Below are 19,420 nucleotides of genomic sequence, written 5' to 3'. Positions count from 1 at the left end.
TTTCCAATGTGTGGGGTCTGTTTATTTGGCACAACTGTATGAATATGGCCAAAGAAATCCTCAGCAACAGAAATGATCGTGCTCCCACCTTAGTCATTTGTGATACATAGAGCCAAGGTGGGATGGAGAACCAAATCTCTTGAACCAAATCTCCTGGAAGCAACTGAGCAATGACAACCAGGAAATCATCCACTTACAGTCCTGGGTTTGGCATTTCTAAAGACCAAATGTTTGCTTCTGACTGTAGGTGTCCACACAGAACAGGAATGGGGGAACCTTTATCAGAAATACATTTCCCCATGGACAACCTTCCAAGCTAGTAGCCGTTGACAGGCTGGTGCACCATGAATTTGTTCAGCCCTCTTTTACAGCCCACTAAGTTGGTGGTCATCACTGCCACCCATGGAAATGAGTTCCATAGTTTAACTATGCTTTTGTGGCACAGAGCAGCCTCCTATGACAGGGAGGCACAGGTCTGTAACATGATGTGGTGGTGCTCCTGTGTCCTCTTGGTCACTTCCTTCCTCACTGTGTTTCCTGGAGTATTTGGAGAAGACATGAGTCTTCTCATCAGGCTTTGTTTGAGTGCTTCTCCACTTCCTAAAGTGTGATGAGGCCCTCAGTGGGGCAGAGAAAGCTGTCTCTGAGGCACTTCCTATTATTCCTTCCTGCGATCTAGGACTGAGGTTGAAGCATCAGTAAGGAGAAAGGGCTCGACAGCAGCTGCACCTCCTCCATTGGAATTCTGCCTCTTGCTAGGTCTGTGAAGCCCATTCGCAGGTGCTGACTGCACTTACCCATTCAGGATCAAGGTCCTAATAGAACCTCCATGTTCAGTGACACTATATCTCCAAATAATTAGTGCTGGGGGAGCAACGGTAGAGGAGAGCCCTTAGATAGCTCAGTTGGTTAGAGGATGGTGCTGATAACATCAAGGTTGCAGGTTCGATCCCTGAATGTGAAGCCTGCATATTCCTGCACTGCAGGGGGTTGGACTAAATGATCCTCAAGATACCTTCCAACTTGACAATTCTATTAAATGGATCTAGATCTCCAGTACTTACATTGTTGAAGCTGTTGTCACTAACTGGGTTGCCACCAAAGCTCTGCGGCTCCCCACTTCTTTGAATGGGAAGGGAAATCTTGTTTACAGAGCGTCTGGTAAACTGACAGACTACAGGCCTTTTTGAAATATGTGTTGATTTGCTAAGGAGGAGTAGGCAAGCGTTCAGGTGAATAATCTTGCAAGGGACCCAAACAGGGATCTTTGAATATGAAAGCTGCAGTGCCTAAGTCAAAATGTTACACCCAGCATCCTGATCTGTCCTATGCAGATTCAGGCAGAGTGGAAACCTAATTGATTTCACTGGGTGAAAGCACACAGTATTCAGCACAGAACTGAGCTATCAGAGGGCTTCCTGTTTCCTGTGCACTAGGGGGTAGACACCTCTACCAACACCGTGGGAGAGAGATAGACAGAGATAATCAGATAATGCTGGGGGGATTTCATTATCTGCATTCCTCTTTGGTTGGAAGAGGAACCAGGCTCTGATCCGCAGTTTGCCTGGTGGTCTGGCACTCACTTCCCCATGGAATGCGAGGGCAGGCAAAGGCACTGGGTGCACGCAACACTCTGGCTGTTGCGACCCCACCCCAACCCATTCCTGGAAGCACAGGTTATCCTGTTAATTGGGTTTTAATTGGAGTAAACTAAAGGCCCATGCCAGAGACAATGAGATAAGAAACTGGGAAAACAACCCAGCTACAAGGATGTGAAAGGTTTGGATTGAGAGCAGATTTCATTCGGTCAAAAAGCTGACAGGGGGAGGGGAGCCCACAGTTTGCTAACTTAAGGATTTTCTCTGCATTTATGATACAGCAACCTCCCCCCCAATGCAAGTTTTATTTCAAAATATCTTCACAAGTGAGGATGGAAGAAATCGTAATATCATATGGAATTTAACAAAATTGGAACTGTTTGTGTGTGAGAGACGAACAGAGAGGGAAGGGGGGAATAAATGCTATGCTTTGAAAATATAGAGCAAAATCCTCCCTAACCTCTATTATCCACAAAGGAATGTGTTTGAGATAAGGATAAATGGCCATAAATTAGCAGCAGGGAAGAAAGGAGTCTACCAGCTGTGAGAATAGAAAATTTTGGATTAACAATTTGCAGTCTGGATTCAGACTGTTCTTTCTAGGCTGGGAAAAATGGCGGAGATGGCTTGCTTACTGGAAGTTGAATCATGGGATGAAGCGATGCAGTGACCTTTGGAAACTCTGGGATAACTGCTTCTCCCGAGACATGATGGGAACCATCAACAGCTGCAGGAATAAAGGATATGACACCATATATGGATGGGAAAATTGCCACATGCAGGAAAGAATAAGGATTACAGCTAAAGTTTCTCACTTGAAATTACCTATTAGACCAACATGAATTTAAAACACAAGATTGTAGCTGTTATATTACGGATTAAGGATTATTATATTTTATTGGAATGTAGAAGAATGAACTCATCAACTCTAGCATGCAGGGGGGGCAGTTTAAGTACTGTAGTTTTCCATGTATTAGAAGAGGTTTCCCCCCACAAAAATTATGTGGAGAAGGGGGGGGGGTGTCTTATACATGGTCAGTGCATATTGCTGATATGGGATTGGTTGGTTCTGCTAGCCAGCGATTGTTGGTGGTGTTATGGGTGGCTGCAACAAGGGCCAGTGTCTATTTGGTGTTCCTGCAGCAATAGGGTAGGCGTAAGGGAAAAGCTGATAGGCGGTGGGCGCAGCAGCGCAGGTGAAATGGGTGAGCGATTATTGGCAATATCCCCCCTAAAAGCTCCACAATTCTGGTCCACCCCCCACCCCCCCGCCCAGAAAACTCAAAAACTCTGGGGGCAATCCTCCACAAAAAAAGCCCAACAACTCAGGGCAATCTCCCCCCATTTTTGTAAGTTTGAGTCCCCCAAAACAGGGGTTGTCTTATACATGGGGGTGTGTTATACACAGAAAAATACGGCATTAAATAATTGGCATTAATAATTGTATTAATTGGATAAAATTGTTATTGTTATAATGAGGCTGTTATTGGAACTATATTGGAAAATCAATAAATATATATATTAAAAACAACAACAACTGAGCTATCAGAGCTGTTCAGGTTCTAAGCACTAGAGGGCATGAAAATGCTTCCCCATAACTTTGAGCTGCAATCAGTGCTACATGGATGAGGATAATGGTGCTCTTCAAAGAGATACATTCAGCGCTGCTAAAATTCTATAATGCAATGCTGGGAAGCACACGAGTACTGTCCCATGCTCAGTCAGGAAGAGCAGGAAGAGTGTCTTGTCAGGTGGATGGCTGGATAAAGCGACCAAACTCTCTGGTTCCTACTTTGTATCACTGGGATCTGCTGGGATCTGGGGTGAACAACTGGGCAGAATTTGGACTGAACAACCTTGATAAGTCAGAGGCACTTTCTCCCCCCTTTTTTTAAAGTAATATTTTTATTGCTATTACAGGTTACAAATCCTTAAAGAACAGTGAAACAAACATAAACCACCACCCTGCCTCCCCCAGAAATGAGATGATAGATTACAGTGAGGCCAGCAACCCTTAGAACAGCACAGTCAGAGATTTAGTCCATCGAGCTCCATCACCTGCCTATCCTGATTAGCGATGTCTCTCAAGAATTTCAGAGATGGTTCTCTCTCAACTCAAGGCAGTGTACAGGGTTCTGGCCCCTTTTGCCCTCACAACCATCCTAAGAGATGGGCTAAGTGATGGTGGGAAAGAGAGAGAGAGAGAAACAGAGAGATGGAGACACACACAGAGAGAGAGAATGGCCTACTCATCTAGTCAGCTTCATGGGTGAATGGTAATGATGGCTCCAAGATGCTTGGAGTGCCATATTCTGAGTGGGCCATTCAATCACCCTCCCTCTCTGTGCCCAATCTACACAACTTCCCAGGGAAGACATTCCAGGCAAATGGGAGTTGGTGCTCCATCTCCTTATGCAGGATGCTGCTCGCATGCTCAGAGAGGACAGGCAGCAAAATGAAGGTTGAGGGACACCAAGTCCAGGAGGCTCCAATAGTCAACCCTGTTCAGGGGCATGGACCTTGTCTGGTGCCTGATGATGCCAGCTCCTGACATTTCCCTGGTTTCAGGCTGCAAGTCTCACTGTGTCTACTCACAAGCAGGGATTAGCTGGCCCCTAATATGATGAATTTTTGTACATTGCCTTCCACAGATGTATACATTTGTATGCACACTTTTATTTGCATTTGAGCATGCATTATATGGCTGGAAAGGAGATGTGGGTGGTGCTGTGGTCTAAACCACGGAGCTTGCTGATTGGCAGGTCAGTGGTTCGAATCTGCACAACAGGGTGAGCTCCCATTGCTCTTTCCCAGCTTCTGCCAACCTAACAGTTCCAAAGCATACCAGCACAAGTAGATAAATAGGTACCAACAGGAAGGTAAATAGCATTTCAGTGCACTGTGGCACTCATCACAGTGTTCCATTGTGCCAGAAGTGGTTTAGTCATGCTGGCCACATGACTTGGAAAGCTGCCTGTGGACAAACGCCAGCTCCCTTTGCCTGAAGCAAGATGAGCGCTGCAACCCCATAGTCACCTTTGACTGGACTTAAACCATCCAGGGGTTCTTTAATTCTATGGCTGGAGAACTGCAGTACAAAATTCGTGAAAGTGACAATTTCAAAGGAGGGGGGCGCTTCTGTTTGGTTATTGTTTCATAAAGTGCAAAGTTAAATACGAAATGAATCAAATTTCTCTCCCATCCCTATTCAGAAGTCCCACTGAATTCAATGGGCCTTACACCCAATGGGGTTAGGGTTGCCACCTTAATGCGACTTTCAAACCACTCCACCTCTCAGATTTCCTTATTTGTTCAAGTCTCTCTTATTTACTGAAGGTGGGTGGAAAGCTGGTTTGCGTAAGACCAAACTGAGTATTTGTGAGGAACTTGATGTGGAGATTAAGGTCTGTGGAAGGCAGAGGTGAGAAAAAGCTTGGGGGAGGGTGTCAGCAAATTCACCTATAAGGCTGGATTTGTTTGGACATTGATAAAGATGTATTATTGTCTGATTAACTAGGAAGGTGCAGAAGGAAAATGGGGAAAGATTAGGGCCAGAGTTGTTGCCACATTCATCTCCTTCTCCAGTCATTCAGTTATATTTACATAGAAGGAGAATATCAGAAATATATTTTTTTTCACTCATAGAGAGGCATGCAAGGCTTACCCTAGCATTAGGCAGAGTGAGGTCACCACCTCAGGCAGTTGGATGTAGATTTCATGAAAGGGCAGCAAATTGTTAGCTCTCCATGGGAGTATCAATGGAATACATTAGTATTAAATTAAGCAGTTAACAATTTGCTGCCCTTTCTTGAAACCTATGTCCAACTGCCTGGATTGCAGGATTTTTCTGTCTCAAGGGCCAAAATAATTTGGCCACTCCAATTCACCTGACTCCACCCTGAGATATACTTTTGGATTAATCCAGGAAGGCTCAGTCTTCATGTAACGCATTGAGTTTGTTGCTATGGAATAACTGAACACTCAAACAAATTTATTGATCAACAAGTGACGCCAAGGTTCTTTATTTGCAATAAAAGGTTTTGGTTGTTCAGCAGCAAGGAAAGATCCCACAAGAGAGAATCATTTATGAAACAAAAAGGGGCAGAAGGCACTGTGTTGCAGTGGTTTCCTGGGTGTCTAATACTGCAAAAGAAGAAAAGGAACATCCATTAGAATTCAAATGCCAAGAGAGATCCGATAGGGCAGCTCTCCCCAATATGTCTGTCTCTCTAAATCTCCTCATCTCACATTGCACTGGGCGCTACAGCACACGACAGATGTCTGTCACAGGTACAAAAAGGTTTTCTTTCAGTAAAAACCACCATATTATGAAATCAGGGTACTAATCTGTGGCTCATGCATTTTCCTGAATATTTGGAGAAGGCATGTGTCTTTCTAGCTAGCTACTAGACTTTTACCCCACTCTCAAGGTGGGCTCAAAGTGCTTAGACAGACTTAGATATGTGGCTGCCTTTCCTCCAATTTCCCCCACAACAAGCTTTCCAAGGAACAGCCATTGCTCAATAGTAGGCCATCAACTTTGCATGAAGAGCTCATGTTCAAACCCTTGCATCTCCATATATGACTGGGAGAAACCCCCTTTTCTGAAACCCCAGACAGCCACTGCCAGTCAATGGAGACAATAGGGAGGGAGGTGGGCCAATGTATCTGACTTGGTATAAGTCTGCATCCTCTGTTTGTTCCCTTATTAGGCTGAAAATGCCAGACTAGATGGGAGCTTGGCTTGACAAGCATCCCTTACATCCCTATTTCACTGTTAACTCCCCAGTCACCACTGGAAACAAAATGCTAGGCTAGATGGACCTAGCCTATTTATCGACCTATTTCGCCAAGACAACTCTTACATTCTTATAATACATTAGTTCTGCCCCCATCCCATAACACTCTGCTGGGATGGCATGATGCATCCATTTCTCTTGTTTATGCTTCCAGTGATGCTGTGGCAACAAAATGACACAGCCATGCCATCAAACCCTATTCCTAATGGAGAGATTCAGCGGTACTAATACTCACCCAAACAATGGGGTCATCATTATTATTCTGGAAGGCAAAACATTGACAGATCATTCAGCTACTAATCCAAATTTGTGGTTTTTCAATATGTAGTTACAGACTCTTAGGCGACATGTTCAGGTATGCATTTGGAGTTAGGCGAGGGAGGGAAATCACTTTGAGGGTTCTTTCCCAGATACCATCCATAAAAAAAGATCTAGACCTGGGAGGAGAAACCTCTGGTCCTCCAGATGTTGGTGGACTGCAAATCCCATCTTCCCTGGATACTGGCCCTGCTGGCTGGGCCTGGTGGGGGTTGGATTTTAACAATACCTAGAGGGCCACAGGTTCCTCACCTCTGATCTAGTTCCTCTCACTCACAAGATTTTTTGGAATATGGCATAAAGTGAAGTCATTAAGTGTTACCCTTTATGCCCAGCATGGAGAATAAAGTACAAAGTGTAGAAATAGAGTACTTGGGAAATGCTTGGGTAAAAAGGTAATACTTAGAAAGTACTCAGGGTAAAAAGATAGGCATCCACATGATACATGAGATCTCGCATTGGTGGTTATGCTACATGGTTAGGCTGTGGGACTCTGTCAAAATTTCTGCTTCTTCTTTTTTGTAAAAGACAAACAGGCTTGACATTTGAACAGATGGTGATTGATGCAACTGAGAGCATTTGAAAGGGAATATCAAAAGAAGAGCGCTGCCAGGCTCCACAAGGGAGTGCTATGTTTTGAATTGTTATAGAAACCTTAATTCATGTGTGGCAGAAGAATTATGGAAGAGAGAGAATCCATGGGTGCATGGATCCATGTAACTAGACAGTGGGAGCTTCTGTTTATTCCACCCCTACAGAACTGTCCCTTCACAACCATTCATTCTCATTGCTGTCTTGGAAATGCCCAGGCTTGCTGTCAACATTTTCTTTGTGGTGTGTGTGGGGGGCTGTATAGCTGGAAATGTCAGAGATCATCCAAGAGATACTATGAAATATTTTGTTGCAGGCTGAGGTATGTGTGTTTGATTATAGAGAAGGCAAATAACTCTATAAAGTATTCCCCAAGGGGATTTCAAATGCTAGGGCAGGATTGAGGCCCTTATGTTGTTGGATTCCAATTCCGATCAGTACCAGCCAACATGGATAATGATCAGGGATTATGAGAGCTGTCGTCCAGCAACATCGGGAAGGCAAGAGGGGGCCGCCCCTGTGTAAGATGATCCCAAAGCTTGGCTGTCTTAAGTAGCCAGTTGCCAGCCCAAGAGAATAACTGGTGTGACAAGCGAATGTACAAGCAAGATGGTCAAGTTGGCTTATCTCTGGTACTTACTCCATTGTTGTTGAAGCTGTTGTCACCAGCATTGTTGTTATCAAAACTTCCACTGTTCTGTAAACAGAATGCAAGGGGATATATTAGTGATCTGCAGTTCTCTCGTGGCAAGGAGCTTTACGGGGTCAGTTTCCTTTGAGAGAGCATTATACCCTTATGGCATTTGGAAATACCTACAAATATACAAGTTCAGCAAGGAGGTGCAGGAGGTGCCTGTACCTGTCACCAGTACTGCAACCAGGCTCCCCACAGTGGATGGCTGTGACTGGGAACTGCCCACTGTTTCAATTTGCTGCGAAGTGCTGGCATAGCTTTGCTTTGGAGCACTGTGTGAGGAATTTTAAAAGGGCAGCCAGGGTGTCCTCCACTGCAGGAGGAGGCCACCTTGCCAGGGACACCTCAACCTGGGACCTGCCTGCAAGAATGAACACAGGCCAAAAAGGGGGGAGAGTGCCAGGGCAGTGTTTAAAGCAGGGGGAGTTCCTTCAGAGGTAGAAAGGCACATGCTTATAGCTTCCCAGACAGATGCACAGCTCAAGTTTTCTATCTGCATTCCTCTTTGCTAAACTCTTTCTCTCCAGAGTACATGCCCCACCAGACAAGTGGAGAAAGTAGCAGTTCCCAGCCATCAATGTTAATTTAAGCAAACATCTTCTTTGGATTCAGTTTCAATCAATTTGGGTGTACCCAGTACTTCACACTATTGACTCAAGCTATACAGTCCCCCCCCCTCAAAAAAAAATGTTGTATAAGTTTGGGGTTGCTTTAATCCAGGGTTGAGGAACCTGTGACCCTTTAGATTCTGGGTGACTATACCTCCCAACATCCCTGGGCCATCACAGCCAGTGGTCAGGAATGAGGGGAGTTACTGACCAACAATTATCGGGATGCCCACTGGTTCTCCATCTCTGTTTTAGAGCAATGCTAGACTAGACGGATCATGTATACCCTTGCTGATACTTACTCCTCCATATGCCCAAAACTGGTTCTGCAACAGAAAACAGAAAAAAACAGAAATTGAGAACACCCCCCAGATACCCAGTCTATATTTAGCACTAGATTCCACTAGATTAAAAGCAATAGCTCTATCACTGAGAATCTACGATATGATCTACCCATTATACGCAGGAAGCTGCCAGGCAAACAGAACAGGCAGTTAGTGATGGTGCTACGTGCCAGCCCTCCCTCCAACCTGGAGAATTGTGGTTGTCCTATCATCTAGCCGTTGGGTCTGTGGCTGATGCTGTTGAATGACAGGTCAGCTTTGAATCAGACCTCCCTCATCCACAATCTGATTGTAGATGAAGAAGACGACCTGGTCTGCATCCAGTGATGGTGGATAAGTAGATGGAGTTGGTCACACCCAGCTGTGCCCACCTCGGTACTTGGCGCAGCATCAGGGCAGACTTGAGGGTCAGGGAAGGGGAGTTGCTGTAGTCTATAGAGATTCCATCTCTAATTTTGCTTTAAAATGCATCTCGTGTTCCCATTTTTTATTTTATTTTTATGTTGTGAATCATCCTATCATTTTCATATGAAGGATATTATACAAATCTAAATAAATTATTATTCTTGTATCAGCTCAGACCATTGGTCTATCTAGCTCAATACTGTCTACACTGGGGCAGGGTACATTTTTCAACTGATGAGACACATTCCTTTCTTGGCAACCTTCCAGGGGACAAAGTGGGCAGAGCAATAAGTGTGTCAATTACCTTAATACTGCAAAGTAGTTTCTTCATATTCACACCATCTCCTCTACCTACCACCCAGACAATGGATACTGTGCCCTAATTGGATGTGGTTCTCCAAGAAGCAGAAGCATACACAGCATATTCCAAGCCCTCCCTGGAGATGCCAGTAATTGTCCCTGGCACTTGCTGCATGCAAGGCAGGTGCACTAAGCATAAAACCGTGGTCAAAACAAAAAAAATTCCTTCCAGTAGCACCTTAAAGACCAACTAAGTCAGTTCTGGAAGGAATTTTTTTTGTTTTGACTATGGCAGACCAACACGGCTACCTATCTGTAACATAAAACCATGGTCCCTCCTTGAGTTGGGACAATGTGCTGCAACACTGTAGAAGGACTAGCATTAATGGAGATCTAAGCTTGGGTAGAAATGCATCCTTTTATTCAGCCAATGCATTTTTTATTTTTAATCAATGTATTTAAAAATTATAATAATCTGCATGTTACCAAAGAGAATGAAGCATAGTTAGTGAGAATGTTTGCTACCATTTTTAAAAAAGAGGCCAATATTTCAGGAAAGGGGAATATGGATCATCAGAGAGGAATTCTAGGGGACTTACTCCATTGTTGTTGAAGCTGTCAGATCCTACGCTGTTGCCATCAAAGCTGCCTGCATTCTGCAAGGGAACAGAATGAGCATAGTGTTAGGTGGAGGACTGGAAACAGCAGCCCCTTCTTGAAACAGCATTAACTGGATCAGAGTCAGGGATAGAACGCTTGGAAAGATTTGGATGTGAACTGTTTCTCATCAGAATCCACACCCACCTAACAAGTGGAATGGATAGTAGCCACTGAACAGCAATGCTAACTTAAGCAAATATCTTATTTGGCTTCAGTTTCAAGCACTTTGGGTGCACCCAGCACTGACACTATTGAATCAATACAGGCTCTTTTCACGTTCTAACCACCAGCTGATCTATAGGATTAGGGTTGCTTTAACTTAGGGGTGGGGAACCTGTGGCCTTCCAGATGCTGAAGGACTCCAGCTCCCATGATCCCTGGGTCTGGAATGATGGGAGCCGCTGTCCAATGAAATCTGGATGCCCACAGGTTTTCCATCTTGGTTTTAGGGCAATGCTAGGCTAGATGGATCATGCACATGCTTGCTGATACTTACTCCTCCATTCCCCCCAAACTGGTTCTGCAACAGAAAACAGGGGAGAAAAGTCATAAATTAAGAGCGTCCCCAGATACCTAATTTATAACAAGCAGAGAAGGCATTTCACTGGGCTAAAAGTTATAGCTCTCTTACTGCAATGCTATTATGCAATCTACCCATTTTACTTAGGAATTCTATGGTTCTATGGAAGCAGCCCTATCCTGTGTCAAGTCAGATTATTAGTGCATCCAGCTCCATATTGTCTGCACCAGGGCAGGGAACCTTCTTCAAACCAACAGCTACATTCCTTTCTGGGCATCCTTCCAGGTAACAAAAGCCAGTGGTGGACACAGCCAGGAACAAAGGTCGACAGAGCAATGAGTGCGCATTTTACCTTATTACTATAATATATTTTCTTCATATTCATACAACCTTGTATATCCATCCTCCAAGCAGTGCATATTGTGCCCTAATTGGTTGTGGTTCTCCAAGGTTTCATACAGGGCACATTTCAAGACCTCCCTGGAGATGCCAGCAATTGTCCTGGCACCATCTGCATGCAAGGCAGATGCACGAACCATAAAACCATGGTCCCTCCCTGAGTTGGGGCAACACTTTAGAAGGACTGGTATGAATGGAGATCTAAGCTTGGGTGGAAATGCATCCTTTTATTAAACCAATGTATCCTTTTATTTAAAAAAAAAATAGGATACCAAAGAGAAGAAAGCACAATCAGTGGGAATGTTTGCTACCATTGAATAAAAAAAAAGACCATTATTTGAGGAAAGGGGAATATGGATCATCACAAAAGACTTACTCCGTTGTTGTTGAAGCTGCCAGATCCTGCGTTGTTGCCATCAAAGCTGCCTCCATTCTGCAAGAGAACAAAACAAGCATAATGTTAGGTGGAGGATTGGAAAGAGGAGCCCCTTCTTAAAACAGCAATAACTGGATCAGATCGGGGATGGAACTCTGGACAGGATTTGAATGTGAACCCAAAGGTAGAAAACTCCCCCGTTCTCTCTCTCTCTCTCTCTCTCTCTCTCTCTCTCTCTCTCTCTCTGTGTGTGTGTCCAACAGTTAGCAAGGGAAGCAGATAAGAAGCTGAGAGCAAGAACCCACGGATACCTGAAAACCTCAGGTTTTCTATCTATGTTCTGTTAAACTGTTTCTCATCAGAGTCCACACCCACCTAACAAGTGGAATGCGTAGTAGCCGCTGAACAGCAATGCTAACTTAAGCAAATATCTTCTTTGGCTTCAGTTTCAATCTCTTTGGGTGCACCCAGCGCTGAACACTTTTGAGTCAATACAGGGTCTTTTCGTGTTCTAACCACCAGCTGATCTGTAGGATTAGGGTTGCTTTAACTTAGGGGTGGGCAACCTGTGGCCTTCCAGATGCTTAAGGACTCCAGCTCCCATGATCCCTGGGTCCAGAATGATGGGAGCTGCCGTCCAATGATATCTGGATGCCCACAGGTTTTCCATCTCTGTTTTAGGGCAAGGCTAGATGGATCATGCATATGCTTGCTGATACTTACTCCTCCATACACCCAAAACTCGTTCTGCAACAGAAAACAGGGGAGAAAATTAATAAAGTAAAAGCATCCCCAGATACCCTATTTACAGCAGGTTACATTCCTTTCGGGGCAACTTTCCAGGGGACAAAAGCCAGTGGTGGACACAGCCAGAAACAAAAGTGGGCAGAGCAATAAATGTGCACTTTACTTTATTATTGTGTTAATCTATTCACATTCACCAGCCCTTTATCTTCCATCCAGGAAGTGTATATTGGGCCCTAATTGGTTGTGGCTCTCCAAGGTTTCATACAGAGCACATTCCAAGCCCTCCCTGAATATCTGAGTGATTGTCCCTGGGGTCTTCTGCACGCAAAGTGGATGCACTAAAGATTAAGCCATGGTCCCTCCCTGAGTTGGGCCAACATGCTGCAACAATATAGAAGGACTAGCATGAATGGAGATCTAAGCTTGGGTGGAAATGCATCCTTTTATTAAGCCAATGCATCTTTTAAAAAAAAATCATCTGCAAGTTACCAAAGGAAGCACAATCAGTGGTGATGTTAAGACCATTATTTGGCTGAGGAAATACGGATCAGCAGAAAACACATAGGAATTCTATGACTTACTCCATTGTTGTTGAAGCTGCCAGATCCTGCGTTGTTGCCATCAAAGCTGTGTGCATTCTGCAAGAAGAGAGCATCCTGTTAGGTGGAGGGCTGGAAAGAGAAGCCCTTTCCTAAAGCAGCAATGACTGGATCCGGGTCTGGGATGGAAGTCTGAGCAGCAAGAGTAACCCTTTCATGGCTATTAGCTCCAGATAGTCTTTTTCTCCATCAATTTGTTTAATCCCCCTTTAAAGCCAACCTCTGTCAAGTTTGGTTTCTCTTGCTTTCTTAAATTCAGTTCCCCGTTCTTCCAGATTAATCTGCATTTTAAAAGCTAACAGCAGCTCTCATGAAAATCAATCAGTGTTTTGGTGTTTTTTCTCTGAATCATTGCACAGTTTTGCCTTACAGATATTTCGGGTGGGGGGGGATGTTCTGTAGCAGAATGATTTGCATATGCTACTTTAACTAAAATATGCATGTATATGCACAGCTGACATTGGCATGTGGTTTTTTGCATTGCAAATTTTGCAGAAATGAAAGAAAGAAAATTTGAAGAATTTTGAAGGATGGCTGTGTTTTGGACTACATAGTGTTTAGGAAAGTATGGATTAGGTAGGTTTACCTTTAAATGAGAATGGAATAATATTTCTCTCCTATCCCTACATTCACCTCAACTCTCCATATGGATCCCAACCCAGCGCAGTGGGTACTCGCCAACTGTTGCCCAAATTTTGATGTATTTTTGATTTCTAGAGGGCTTGAGTAATCCAAAGGAACAGCCAACATTTCTCTGTTCAGTTGCTACTTGAACTGTCATTGGGGTTTTGAATATTTTTTTAGAATTCAATGAGCAGGTGCTGCTGATAACATTTGAGTGCAGGATGGGGGCATATGCTGGTAGACCCCAACTCTAGATGCTGGTAGACCCCAACTCCCACCAGCCCTAGCTCAGCATAGCCAGTGGTCAAGGCTGATGGGAATTGTAGTCCAACAATACCTGGAGCCCCACCAGTTCTCCAACTTTGTTTTAGGGAAATGCTACATGAGATGGATCATGTATATACCCTTGCTGATACTTACTCCTCCTAATCCCTCATAATCGTTCTGAAACATAAAAGAAAAACCAGAAATTAAGAACATCCACCAGATTTATAATTAGGAGAGTGCACAATTCACCAGATTACAAGTTCCGTCTCTCAGACATCAAAACTGCTATCTGATCTATCCATTCTACATAGATAGACAGCTGCCTTACACTGAGTCCCAACATTGGTCTATCTAGCTCAATACTGTCTTCACTGGGGCTGGAATACACTTTTAGCTTGAGGGCCACATTCCATTCTGGGCAACCTTCCAGGGGCCAAGTGCAAGTGGTGGGCGGGGCCAGAGACAAAAGTGAGCATAGAAATAAATATGTGGAGTTTTTGTTTTGTTTTGTTTTGTTTTGTACTTTGCTACACAAGCTTAGTTTCTTGACATGGTTGCATCTCTCAAGGGCTTGAGGCTGGAGAGCTTCCAAGTTCTACCTGGAGATGCCAGGGATTGACTTTGGGACCTTCTGCATGCAAAGCACCAAGCAGTGAGCTGAAGTCCCTCCCTGAGTTGGAACAACATGCTGGAGCACAATGGAAGGACTAGTATGAATGGAGATCTAAGCTTGAGTGGAAATGCATCCTTATATTAAGCAAATGCATCATATATATATATATATATATATGCTTTCGTAGATTTTCACGGGTACAGGAATGCAGGTTTTGGTGTCCTCGGGTGTCTTCCCGTGTAAAAGTTGGGGTGTCTAGGCGACGTTTCGACGAGGTCTCACTCGTCATCTTCAGGCTGGTGCTTTCGGCTTCTTGTTACTGGAACAGAGCAGGATCTCAGTGTTTGAGTTCCTATAAATACTGTTGAGGGGGTGTGGTGTATAGCCTCCAATGTTCTGGGCAGAGAGGAAGTTCCCAGGCTAGTGTGCCTTTTCTTCTTTTGTTCCTTAATTACTTGAGGGATATCTTGAGTGATTTCTTGAGTGATATCCTGAGTACCACTTAGGTGGGTCATTAGGTGTGGATTAGTTGCTAAAGTCTTTGTGTCTTGACCTCTTGAACTTTGTGAAGAGTTTTTCTGAGAAGATGGCTGTACTGCACTTAGTTGTGCTCTGGCTTGGCTTCGTGTATAGGGGCGAGCTGTGGTTTTGTGGCCTGTGTCAGCCAGATCTGTGTAGGGATTGCAGGGGGGTGCAGCATCCGGAGGTGCCACCATGGTTTGGCTACTGGATGGTGTCTGTAATTTATCTGTGGAGAGGGTCTGGGTTTGGGTCTGGTGTGGTTGATTGGTGATGGCGTTCTGTGTGCCTCTGGATCTGGTGTCAGTTTTTGTGGGGAGGGCTAATTTCCAGATGTCTGGCAAGCGGGATGTGTCGTCACGCTTGTTCATGTTGTGAGGGTGTTTCTCTATCTCGATGGCTTCCATGATTATTCTCTTGTGGTGATGTTCCATGTTAAAGAGCAATTTGGAATCTGCAAAATTAATTTCGTGTCCTGTTTCTTTCATGTGTTGGAAAAGAGAGGAAGTTTTTTCTGCAATCCCTACACAGATCTGGCTGACACAGGCCACAAAACCACAGCTCGCCCCTATACACGAAGCCAAGCCAGAGCACAACTAAGTGCAGTACAGCCATCTTCTCAGAAAAACTCTTCACAAAGTTCAAGAGGTCAAGACACAAAGACTTTAGCAACTAATCCACACCTAATGACCCACCTAAGTGGTACTCAGGATATCACTCAAGAAATCACTCAAGATATCCCTCAAGTAATTAAGGAACAAAAGAAGAAAAGGCACACTAGCCTGGGAACTTCCTCTCTGCCCAGAACATTGGAGGCTATACACCACACCCCCTCAACAGTATTTATAGGAACTCAAACACTGAGATCCTGCTCTGTTCCAGTAACAAGAAGCCGAAAGCACCAGCCTGAAGATGACGAGTGAGACCTCGTCGAAACGTCGCCTAGACACCCCAACTTTTACACGGGAAGACACCCGAGGACACCAAAACCTGCATATATATATATATATATATATATATATATATATATATATATATAGCAATTTGCAGGGTACCTAACAAAAGGAAACATTTCAGTGGAAATGTTTGCTAGCATTTCTTTAAAATATTTTTATACATATAGTGGAAAGGGGAATACTGATAAACACAGAGGAATTCTGGGGTACTTACTCCATTGTTGTTGAAGCTGCCAGATCCTACATTGTTGCCATCAAAGCTGCCTCCATTCTGTAAGGGGACAGAATGAGCATTCTGTTAGGTGGAGGATTGTAGCATCTCCCTAAAGAAGCATTGACTGCACTGGGGTCTTGGATGAAAGTTTGGGCAATATTTGCACGTGGACCTAAAGGCAGAGAAGTGTTTGTGGTTGTAGGGGTGCAGGGGAAGCAAACACCAAGCAAGGGAAACAGAGAAGAAGTGAGGGCTCACAGAAGGCTACGGTGATGCTGGTAGAGCTCCCATACCCTTTGCAGTTAGTGGTCTGCCAGGCATGCGGAATTTCAACAAGTAAAGTTTGCTCTGATGATTTTTACTCTCAAGTCAAGGAAAGCTCCAGATGCCAAATTTGCACTCCATAAGGGATGAGGCCTCAGCAAAGCAAAGGAGCAAACTAGACACATTAAGAACAAGCCAATTCATGGCCACTTGCTCAAGAGGAAGATAAATAGTATCATGACCTCCAGTTGTAATATGCTGGCCAGCGACCTCATCCCTGCCTCCTTTCATACATGGGGTGAGATGCTGCAGAAGTGACCTATTGAAGTTCTTTGCCCTCTTGGGGACTGTTTCATTAAATTTCTTCCAAGAAAGGGAAAATTCTCCACCAGTTTCTCAAAAGTGAGGCAGCAGTGCCAATAACAAAATGTCCCTTCCTTCCTTCCTTCCTTCCTTCCTTCCTTCCTTCCTTCCTTCCTTCCTTCCTTCCTTCCTTCCTTCCTTCCTTCCTTCCTTCCTTCCTTCTGCATGTGCCGCTAACAGCAGCTGCCTTTGCATCTTCCAAATTATCCCTGACCAGGCAGCATTGCTAGCCAATGGAAACAGAGGGAGAATGGTGTGTGCCACCCAAAAAAAAAATGACATTTGGGTGAACTCTGCAAAAAGGCATTCTAAATGCAGTGAGAAAATGAAAAATCTTAGCAGTGCTTTCAGAAAAAACACATTGTGATCTATTGATTTATCTTTAAGTGGGAAATGAGATTTGTGAGTCTTTGTTGTTGTTTAGTCGTCTTAGTCATGTTCGATTCTCCGTGACCCCATGAACCAGAGCATGCCTTGGAAACTCTCGTTTTCTTCTCCGAGCTTCTCCTTTTTTATGTCTGTGGAGTTTTCTTGGCAAAATACTGGAGTAGATTGCCAGTTCCTTCTCCAGATGGATCACATTTAGTCTAAACTCTCGGCTATGACCTGTCTGTCTTGGGTGGCCTGCACGGCATAGCTCATAGCTTCTCTGAGTTATTCAAGTCCCTTCACCGTGACAAGGCAGTGATCCATGAAGGGGTTGTGTGTCTTAGGAGGCCATAAAAACCTCAAAGTATCTCGAGGAGGAAACCTACAAGACAAGTTTTGAGAGGGTTTGGGGGGGGGCACACAAAACTCCATCACAGGAGAAGCCAGCAATTAACTTTGTGCTTCCAGGGCTATGTAGAAGAGTTTCAGGTTCTTCTTTTTAGAATATGATAAATGTGAAGATTAGGTAGAGCATTGCACTGTAACCCTTGGAAGAAGAAGAGTGAATTCACAAGTACAGAAATAGCAAATTGGGATGGTCATTCATGGAATGTACTACTTCAGTAACTGCATTTTAGAGTTGCCTGATATTTTTTATAGGCTCCTGTGCCCCAAAGCACAACATTAGCAAATGCCGACACTGTGAAACACAGCCCTGATTTCTACAGATTCATCAGGAAGTTTGAGCAATCTATGCATACACACTGACACCCCCCCTCCCTGGGCACCACCTGGGCTCTCAAGATTTTGCCTTGTTCATTCTTACCGCAGGTGCAGCCTGGGTGCTGCGCAGAGACAGCAGGCAGAGGCCGAGGAAAGCAGCTGCGACCTGGAACTTCATTTTGGGTTTCTCTTGCTTTGTTCTCCCTCTCAGCTGGGCTTGGGAATAGTGGTGTATTGTGGGGCTCTATTTATGCTGGGCCCTATCATGGGCAGTGCCACACTTGTGGGCCAAGCCCAGTGACTCATGCCTGCAGCTCCCTCTCCCAAGGGTGGGGAACCACGGGCTCAGCAATATTTATTTTATTCATTTAGAATAAAATATTTACACTGGTTAGCTTCTTTAAAAATAAAAAATCTGAGCCATTTATGACTGTTATACATAAATCCACACAAGAAAAAGCGAACAAAATGTTAACATGAGAAATCCACAAACTGTTATGGAAAGAGGAATTATTAACTGCCTGCATAAACATGATGGAATAGAAAACAGGCATTTAAAGGTTGAAACGGAAGGCACCTGCTGAATATTCATAATGTTCCGCAATAGGGGCCAATGACTCAGTTTCCCGTTTCTGTCAAACGAGCTTCACCAAGTCTGGGAATGATGAACGACCCTCCTGCAGATGGTCTCAGTGATGGAGCTGGGATGTAAGGGTTAAAGTGATCCCTGAGGTACCCTGGACCTAAGCTGTTCAGGGCTTTGCAAGTTAATGCAAGGACCTTGAACCTGGCTCAGTAGTAGATGGGAAGCCAGTGCAGATGTTTTATCAATGGTGTTCCCAGCCAGATACCCCCATCAGCAATCTGGCCACTGCATTCTACACCAGCAGAACCAAGTCCAAGGGGAGCCCCACAAAGAACCTGCTGCAGTAATCAAGCCTCAGGATGACCAATGCATGGACTACAGTGGTCAGACTACCTTTGTACAGGATCGACTGTAGCTGGTGAACTAGAAGCTGGCAAAAGGCAAAAGGTCAGAGAGGACGCTCTAGTGACAAAGATGTATCTGGGAGTACCCCCAATCTCTGCACTTGCTCCTTCAGGGGGAATGTAATCCCAGCCAGAACAGGTGATTTGTCAATTTCCCAAACATGCGAAGAAGTGGGCTTAAGACTGGAAATATGAGGAACTGATAGAAACTAAAACTGATTGTCCACCATTAGTTAGAGGCACTTGCCACAGGGCTGAGCTCTCTCTGATGCACACCAAGGCACAAATATAAAACAAGTGGCTAGTTGAACAAGGTACAGTGGTACCTCGGGTTAAGTACTTAATTTGTTCCGGAGGTCCGTTCTTAACCTGAAACTGTTCTTAACCTGAAGCACCACTTCAGTGTTGCTGCCACACCGCCGCCGCCTGATTTCTGTTCTCATCCTGAAACAAAGTTCTTAACCTGAGGTACTATTTTCTGGGTTAGCAGAGTCTGTAACCTGAAGCATTTGTAACCTGAAGTGTCTGTAACCCGAGGTACTACTGTATGTTCATTTGGC

General features: G+C 44.4%; 1 protein-coding gene across 2 annotated transcripts; it reads right to left on the bottom strand.

The window, feature by feature from the left end:
* Positions 1-5,588: 5,588 nt before the first annotated feature.
* On the bottom strand, positions 5,589-18,130 carry LOC309376534 (uncharacterized protein). 2 transcript variants are annotated; one of them, XM_081922939.1, is made up of 12 exons: positions 17,974-18,130; positions 16,152-16,208; positions 14,003-14,026; positions 12,941-12,997; positions 12,336-12,359; positions 11,613-11,669; positions 10,814-10,837; positions 10,257-10,313; positions 8,911-8,934; positions 7,947-8,003; positions 6,633-6,659; positions 5,589-5,741 (listed from the first exon to the last, which is right to left on the bottom strand). In XM_081922939.1, exons 1-12 carry the CDS (start codon positions 18,046-18,048, stop codon positions 5,736-5,738), a joined length of 489 nt encoding a protein of 162 aa, XP_081779065.1. In that variant the 5' UTR covers positions 18,049-18,130; the 3' UTR covers positions 5,589-5,735. The 2 variants fall into 2 exon arrangements, with proteins under 2 accessions (XP_081779065.1, XP_081779066.1); XM_081922940.1 differs by lacking the exon at positions 10,814-10,837.
* Between the last annotated feature and the right edge of the window lie 1,290 nt (positions 18,131-19,420).

The sequence above is a fragment of the Podarcis melisellensis genome (genome assembly GCF_964234715.1).
Source record: "Podarcis melisellensis genome assembly, chromosome: 8".
In the NCBI taxonomy this organism is placed as follows: domain Eukaryota; kingdom Metazoa; phylum Chordata; class Lepidosauria; order Squamata; family Lacertidae; genus Podarcis; species Podarcis melisellensis.
Note: the sequence above shows the minus strand (reverse complement) of the source record. Positions and strands in the feature narration are given on the sequence as shown.

Bases quoted from the DNA above. Each gene is read 5' to 3' on its own strand.
- LOC309376534 (XM_081922939.1), bottom strand. From the start codon at position 18,048: ATGAAGTTCCAGGTCGCAGCTGCTTTCCTCGGCCTCTGCCTGCTGTCT. The intron at 10,314-10,813 runs GTAAGTATCAGC...GTTCCCTTGCAG, and splicing joins AGTTTGGGGGGAATGGAGGA to AATGCAGGCAGCTTTGATGG. The intron at 8,004-8,910 runs GTAAGTATCAGC...TTCTGTTTACAG, and splicing joins AGTTTTGGGCATATGGAGGA to AACAGTGGAAGTTTTGATAA.